The sequence below is a fragment of the Mytilus californianus genome, unplaced genomic scaffold, assembly GCF_021869535.1.
Source record: "Mytilus californianus isolate M0D057914Y unplaced genomic scaffold, xbMytCali1.0.p SCAF_1, whole genome shotgun sequence".
Classification (NCBI taxonomy): domain Eukaryota; kingdom Metazoa; phylum Mollusca; class Bivalvia; order Mytilida; family Mytilidae; genus Mytilus; species Mytilus californianus.
In genome coordinates, this window is record NW_026262581.1 from 105,441,092 (window position 1) to 105,449,529 (window position 8,438).

An 8,438-nucleotide genomic window follows, 5' to 3' on the forward strand; every position below is an offset into this window, starting at 1 on the left:
CCTGTTTTGTTCATCTTGATTTAAATATTAGAAGATTCTGTCCTTGGATATTTCTAAAAATACGTTCTGTATTTCAATTTCATTTATTTTATCGTCTACTTGAACTAATCTGCTAATCTTAAAGGGAAAATTAGGATTAAGGACATACTGTGAAACAGAAAATATTCTGATTTCTCATATTAAATGTAAACTGTAGGATAACATGTTAATACAAAGCAGGTGTTACATGTGAAAGAGAACGAAATCTAGTAGCTAGCCAAGTAAAACAGTTTTACTGATTGAAATAGAAATAATAAAATGGTTTTGAGTCTGATTACTAAGAAAGTCATTTCTTTTTACTTTTGGAGTTCATGCGATTTCCTCAGTTTCTGTTTGTTATCTTGTTTGTCTCTACCTAATCGATTCACGAAATTTAAAGATCGGTAATCTGAAAGTAAGCTGAATCATGGAATCGCTCCCAATGTTGGTCATGCTGTTAGGCATTTAACTTATGACGTCATTATCTATGTAAACAAAGAAACGTTGTCTTCAGTGTTTGTGCCAGGTAACTTTTTTATTTTTTTTATCTTATTGAAGAACTATTTTATTAAAATGATAAATATTTCTACACGAAAATGGAGAAAAAATACACTTTAGTGGTTTTCTACATTTGTTGACCAAATTTTTTATCATTTATCGGGTGAGCTTTCCCTGAGACTCATGTTGCATTTTGTTTCCAATCTTATAATTCATATGTCGAATCAGCATTACAGGCGAGAATTTTTTTATTAATAAAGTAGTGAATTAATAAAAAAAATGTTTTAATTCTTCAATTAACATACTTTTTCAATTTAAAAATATTTACTTGGCCCGAATGAATCTTTTTCTAAGTTATGTGGTAGTTCAACATCACTATGTCTGACAAAGGATCCATTAAACCTCTTTCCAAATAATAAACAATTGATTTATCAGCAATCAAAACCGAGCATCAGCGTTACTGTGAAACTATCTACTCTAGGAGCGGTGTGAATCTGATGTGGATACTAAAATTTTTCCAAAGATATGTAAGAGTACATACAATCAAAGTGTCGTTCCTCTCGCAGTAGTATAAAAACATTTTACTTCGCTACCTTTTAAGTATTCTTTATTTTAAACTTAAAGACAGATGGAAAAAATCATTCAAACTTTGTTGCAAAAAAAAGGGCTACTACAGTTTCAAATATCTTGTTTTATGAAGTTATATATCATACTTCGTAAAACACCTCTCTGATTCATACAACAAATTCTCTAAATCTGACATCATCAAGATGCTTGATTTTCTTATTGAAAATATATGTGTTACGTTTAGAGATCGTGTTTTTCAATAGACAATCAGCATTCCTATTGGAATCAACCTCTTATTATCGACTTGTTTCCTTATTCATATGAGGCAGATTTCATGCATGAGCTTCTCAAAAAGAATGAATAGAAGCTATTATTATACCTCAGTATGTTTTTTCTATATAAAAAAGAATGAAATATTTGTACTATTTCATTCCACAGACTATTTGCCAGTCAATAGTTTTAAAGACTATTACCCCGGTCAATAGTTTTATAAACATATTTCCCGTACTTTTTCATACTTATTTGTCATTGGACAACAATGACGTCATTGACTATTCTGCTTGGATTTGTGCGCTTGGCAACGTTAAACTCTGAAATATCGTAAACGGTATGCATAATCTATATGTGTCTGTCGTCGTAATTTGAAATTAACATATTACTTACTAGAAGCATTTTTTTAAAAAAGAAAAAGAAAATCTACGCGACATATTTTAAGAACTAAAACATAACAAATGTATGGTATGGGTCTGTCGTCGTCTTCATAATCTGGGATTGCTTTGGTGTATGGTAAAATATTTTAGCTATAGCGTTTATCATATGCACGGGAATTTTTACACAAGGATTCCTGGTCTTGATTAAAGTAAATGAAATATTGACAAATACCACACGGGCAAAAAAAAAACAAAAAAAAACAACCGATAGATCGATCATCTTGTGCATGTATTTTGTGACTATTTGGTTTTTTCCAAGTGGTGTATGTAGTCTTCTTATAAAATTGTTTTGTTCGGTATAATAAAACACCTAATGACTGGTATTGAGTGTAATAGCAAGTTTGTTGTCCCTTTGATACTAACTATTGCCCTCGGCTTCGCCTCGAGCAATAGCTGGTTTCTTAGGGACAACAAACTTGCTATTACCCTAATAACCAGTCGATAGGTGTATAGTATTATATTTTAACTTCAAGTTCCGCTTAATCGATGATGTCCTCTTACCAAATAATTCAAAGTTCGATGGTTTGTTGAACACATATTTTCGATCGAACGAACTTAAAATGAAGGATATCACAGTAAAGTCTGCCTCATATCTTGAGCTATATCAAGAAATTGACATTGAGGGTCTGATGATAACAAAACTTAACGAAAAAGGAGATGATTTCAGCTTTTCAATTGAAAACTTTCAATTTGTATGGAACAATATTGCAGGTGACCCTGTATATAGAGTATATGTCTCTCAGTTGAAACGATATTCCAACGCTTGCGTTTCCTCACATGATTTCCTTGATAGAGAGTCTCTGCTTACTAGGAAGCTATTGAACCAAGGGTTCCTAGTGGAAGAATTCGAAAGTTTTACGGCCGCCATCATGAGTAAGTTGAATGATATGGAATATCTGTGTCAAAAATGACCACAGATATGTTCCAATTATTGTGGCCACAATCCTCTTCCTCTAAATCACGAAATTGGTACAAGAGCAACACTAGACACATTTCATGTAAACTACAAATTCCGTGATGAGTTTCATTTGGTGATGTCACGATCGAGAAAATGAGGAAGGAACTGTGGCTAATGTCCACACGTGTAAAAGGATCTCTTTAACCTTTCAAATCACCTTAAATAACCCTTGTTTTTTATGGGCCTTATTGGTCAGTCTTGATATGTTATGTAGTGTATTGTAGACTGTTTGCCTTTTCGTCGTTTTCATTTTTTTCATGATGTTGTCGGTTTATCTTCTACTTATGTAATTTGATTGTCCCTTTTGTAACTTCCATCTCTTCAAATATTTGGGCCTATGTAATAAGTCGTTCTTATGACGTTTGCATTAATCATCACATGAAATGTTAAAAAGAAAGATGATCTTAATATCATATCAAGCAGATTGCAAATTTTGAGAATCGTGACTGCTTCCAACAAATGTTGTTTAAAAAGCTCTTGAAATGCACCAAACTCGAGGTCAATCGGAGTAAACGACGTCACCGAACAATCAGTTTTTACTGTGACGTAATAACATAAGCATTGTGACATAGGAAATTTACGGGAAAATGCACGAATTCGAAAGTCGTCTGTATGAAAACCATAGATGTTTGTTCTCAAAGTACAAGTATTTTTTTTAGTATAGATATGTCGCTGGTTATTCTCAAATTCATACCTGTTTTGATTCGAGCGCCACTGATGGCTCTTGTGTAGACGAAACGCGAATCTGGTGTACTTATATTATAAGTCTTGGTATCTTTGATGAGTTTTCAGCTTTGAACAAATAAATATAAGGCAGTAATTTTATAATTTGAATTCAGGGATACATATTTTTGAGGATTATGATTTTGTTGATTTGTTATATCAGTTCGCTTATTTGTAGATCAACACTCGTTGTTTATCATTCCAGGACAACATGTGATACATGAAAGCTGCTACCTGAAATAAAAGATTGTAATGTGTTAATTAAAGGGCTATAGATAATTGGTTTCAAAATGAAAGATACTAAGGGAGTTACTAAACCAAAGTTAAAAATGAAAAGAGACCGTATAATTTATATGCTTAGAATAATAAAAAGTGAGCAAAACTTCCTAGAATCAAAATCAAATGGTTCTGGAACAAAACTTTGAAGTTTTATATATGTAATATTGTTTATATTGTTTAATTTATTTACAACTTTTTTTAGATTTGGGATAGTATAGAGCTTTATATATATGGAGACCAATGGGGACATTCAAAACACATAAATTTGAAACTTGTATATGAGCAGTCGCAGTTTTCTACCGTAATTTGGATAAATGGTTTCCGTGAAATCCATGGCGTCCAAACCAGAGCCGTGTAAATGCACAGTAGCAGTTTTCCCTTATCATTATATCGATAAATGGTCGCTGTACAAACAGCCTTGAAGATGCACTTATTTATGTTTTTCTTTCTAAATATAGATAAATGATTTCTTTACAAACCTGAACCTCGAGATGCACTTCTTTATGTTTTTCTTCCTAAATATAGATAAATGATTTCTTTACAAACCTGAGCCTTGTAAATGCACAGTAGCAGTTTTTCCACCTTGATCTAGATTTATAGTTTCGGTATGTATGACGTTGCCATTGTGTTTTATCAACAAATGATGTTCACCAATCTTTCATGAAATAGTTTCATCCATTTGAGGCCAGCTGTATTTGGCTAAAAATAGTAACGAGAAAGCATTGTTATCGAAAACATATGAGTTCAGATGTGAAATACTAGTATCCGAATGTTTCTCTTATAAACTTCATACATAAAAGATTTCAACTTCTATACCATGAAAAAGATATTTTTCATATGGTTTCTTTATCAATACATGGTAATTTATCATATGAATGTATTTTTAATTTACCGTAATATTGTCTCCTGTTGCTAAAGCGTTCATTTGTTTATTAATAGCACCATCCCAAAATCCCCAAAGGAGGACTCCTTCAACTGCAGGATGGCTAAAGTACAATGTCATTACATCATCTAGCGCTGTAGCTTTATCAACGGCATTAGACTCTAAAATACTTAGTTCAGTAATCCATATCGGAAGTTCACTCTGGGAAATTTTATCTCATCTATACTAAATAAAAATAAAACAGTTCATTAGCAGTAGAATTATTATGGCGTAACCATAATTTAGAAAAAAACAAAGCTACTTTGTAAAGCTAGTATCCATAGAAATAAATAAGGAGACATGTTTTTTTGTGTCACTTCTCTGTCTTCTAGATCAAACCAATCAATACGGATTTATACATACAGTAGTTTGTTATTCTCCCTAATGATTATTCATTTTGGATTAGCTGAGGAATGATTCTGAAAGCAAAATGATTCCAAGATGTTCGTTCCGTCATTACAATCGCTATCGGATTTTATGGCTACTTCTTCTGCTAGACTTCCAAATATATATCGACTATAACAAACTCGTCCTATAACAAAATAAATCTACAAATAAATTTAGAGTAGATTGTGAAAACAATATTATTTAGTTTATTTGAGGAGAATACATGAAATTGAATCAATTTTGATTACTTATGGATTTCGTATATGTCACATTTAGGAGAATTTGTTTACTTTTATTGATATATCTAAGGTGTACTTAGATTGTTGAAAGCACATATGAAACATGTGGTAAGAAACCTGTTTGCTGTAACAAATATTACGTTAAACTTATTATAAGAAATATATATAACAAATGTTTGCTTCAATATAACTCTGTATAAACAAAGGCTAATGGTTGAAAGAAAGCATCTGTTTAATGTGGACATTGAAATATAATTAACCTATATTCTATCTATTAATCCATTACTGAATGAGCATAGTAATTACTATTTAACACACCTATTGCAGAAGGTTAAAAAAAAATGAACTAAGAAACTTGAATGACAAGTATACACTTCATACTATTGCTGCACTTGCTTCAGAAACTTACAGAATAACTAGTGGCAAACATGCATCCCAACAAAACTAGATACAAAATTAGGTTGAATGTCCAATTTCTCTCTTTCAACTGAAATTAACACTCTGACGTTCGTCTTAGGATAAAGTTTGTTTAAAAGAGTTCTGATCTTATTGTTAATGTATGCCAGTGTATAACGCAAATTACTGAAGATCGCAACACCGTTTTGTTTCCGCTTATAGTTGATGTGTTTCCCTCAGTTTTGGTTTGTGACCCGGATTTGTTTCAGTTAAATCGATTTATGACTATTGAACAGGGTATACTACTATTGCCTTTATGTAGACGAGAAGCTTAAAAAGTGATTCACATTTTTTGTAAAATATTTGATCTAAAATAATACGACATTGTCAAGTTTAATAAAAAGCTGAAATGTTTGGTTCTGGTAGATTGATATTCTATACATGGACCTCTATATGTCTTGTGATAGTTTGCATAACTAGATTGCTGTCTCATAAGGGTATTTCCCCACAACTTCTTAATTCATAGTTATGATTTACCTTAAGAACGTCCATATCTAATTGGCTAGTTTTAAAATGACTCTGCACTCCCATCCCGTAGATTGGAACACCACTGTCTTTGAATTTTCTTCCTTGAATTTTGTAAGCCTGTTAAAATAGATAACAAAGTTTACTAAAATAAATTGAAACTGATCCATTGGGTCCTTCATCTTTCGTCCTTTTATCAAAATAATAAAAACTATTTGGCACGTTGAAAAGCATATCAAACATAATTTTCAATAACAAAGGGATTTAAAAATTCTTTTTCATCTCGATTAGTATAAACAGTTTCTTTTCATTTAAATCAAGTGTTGTCATAAATTTTGTATATGATATATAATGAGTCCATCTGAAATGTGTATTTTTATATTCTTTTTCCTTGATTTAGATATAATATACGATTAAAAGATATACGGACATATTAGTTAAAAAGATATATTTAAAAATGTCCAAAACAAATAACGTTCGGAATCAACATAACTATATTCCACATAAGATTACTCTACAAACCGTTGTAGAAAGAGGGGAATTCACAACGCCAAAGTCATTCAGAAACAGCTTAACACTTGGTTCTAATGAATTTATCCAGTAAAACATTTCCCTGGTGATGTTTGAATGTCCAGTTTCTTGTTCAAAGTAATCTCCGTGTAAATTTTCGTTATTCACATCCCAATGTTCTTTTATGAAATTTCTTTGGAATCAAAAGTAAATTGCGTTAATCGAAGATTGATTTACAATAATAAGATCCAGACAAAATAGTCTGGCAATAATAAGAAAAAAGTAAAATAACAAAAATACCGAACTCCAAGGGAAATTCAAAACGGAAAGTCCTTTATAAAATTGCAAAATCAAACACTCAAACACATCAAACGAATGTTCCTGACTTGGTACAGGCATTTCCTTATGTAGAAAATGGTGGATTGAACCTGATAATGAATAATTATTTCAACGTTTGTAAGGATTCAAATGTTAAGGCAATATGTCGTCAATAGTTATGTTACAGGAGAACAGTTAGCTTCAAACATAGATTTATTCGGGGGAAATATTGCTCAGTTTCTCATCTAATAATTTGCCGTAATAAGGTAAATCTGTTAAGTTTGCAAATACATCAAAAGTACCAACTTACAGTCCATATGTTTCAGATATCATGTCATTAACTCTTATGTGCATTTGTTGCAATATATCAGCAGGTGACATATCATCTAGCCATCTGGGAGAATGCCCAGTGACACCCCAAAACATGTTATGGCCCCTAACTTTCATACTATAAATAAACAAATTGTTAAAATATATTACAAACATGAACAGTAACGAATATTATAAGATTCTTAAACAAGTCGTCTATTCCGATAACGGAGTATTCTTTTCAATTTAAGTTTAAATCCAATTCAAATAAAAAGCGTCTAAAAAGTTATTGCAATACGAGTTACGATAGTTTTGAAAAGAATAAACAAAGTATGGTTACTAAATAGTTAGCTTATATATAAATTTTTGAGGACGAAATTATAAAATATTGAAAATTTTGTTTATTCTGTTGTGAATTTTTATGAACAGTCTAGAAAAATAGATAATCATAAAACTAAAAAAGCATAAATGCTTTGAAATATTGAGTTAAATTTGATTTGTTCAAATTTCCATAAACACAGGTTAACCCGACAGCATAAATAAAGGCAATAGTAGTATACCCTGTTCAATAGTCATAAATCGATTTAACTGAAACAGATCCGGGTCACAAACCAAAATTGAGGGAGACATCAACTATAAAGGGAAACAAAACGGTACAACAGAAACACTGAACTGCTACAAAAACAAACATATGTAATAACATTCAAAATTCCTATTTTTTTTAAAATGAAGGTACACTTGAATTACAGTCGGAGGAGTAGTAGCTTCTTTTGCGTTCCGTGGAAATAAAAATAAAACCCCTTCAGTGGAAATTTGTCAGCTTATTGTTGTCTTCTAAGTTAATAAAAATACTGGTAACATCCAAAATACAACCAAGTTATCAGCCAGTCAAATCATTTATGAATAAAACTTTCAATATTTTTTGCAACCGCATCTTTGATAATTATTTAGTAAAGCCTCACATTCTACCTGTTTCTAAGCCTTGTACAAATAAAATTCATATTTCGAGACAATGTATGGTTATTCTATATTTATCGCTTTATTAAGAGTGGACAGCATCAGGTGAACATTATTTTCTT

At 31.3% G+C, this 8,438-nt stretch overlaps 1 protein-coding gene across 1 annotated transcript; it reads right to left on the bottom strand.

Annotated features, from left to right (window-relative positions):
* Positions 1 to 3,571: 3,571 nt before the first annotated feature.
* LOC127738575 (anti-sigma-I factor RsgI6-like) lies at positions 3,572 to 7,383 on the bottom strand. The gene is given in 6 exon segments (XM_052249872.1): positions 3,572 to 3,708; positions 4,300 to 4,452; positions 4,646 to 4,861; positions 6,235 to 6,342; positions 6,745 to 6,925; positions 7,361 to 7,383. Coding segments are annotated over 5 exon segments (594 nt in total). The 3' UTR covers positions 3,572 to 3,708; positions 4,300 to 4,386.
* Between the last annotated feature and the right edge of the window lie 1,055 nt (positions 7,384 to 8,438).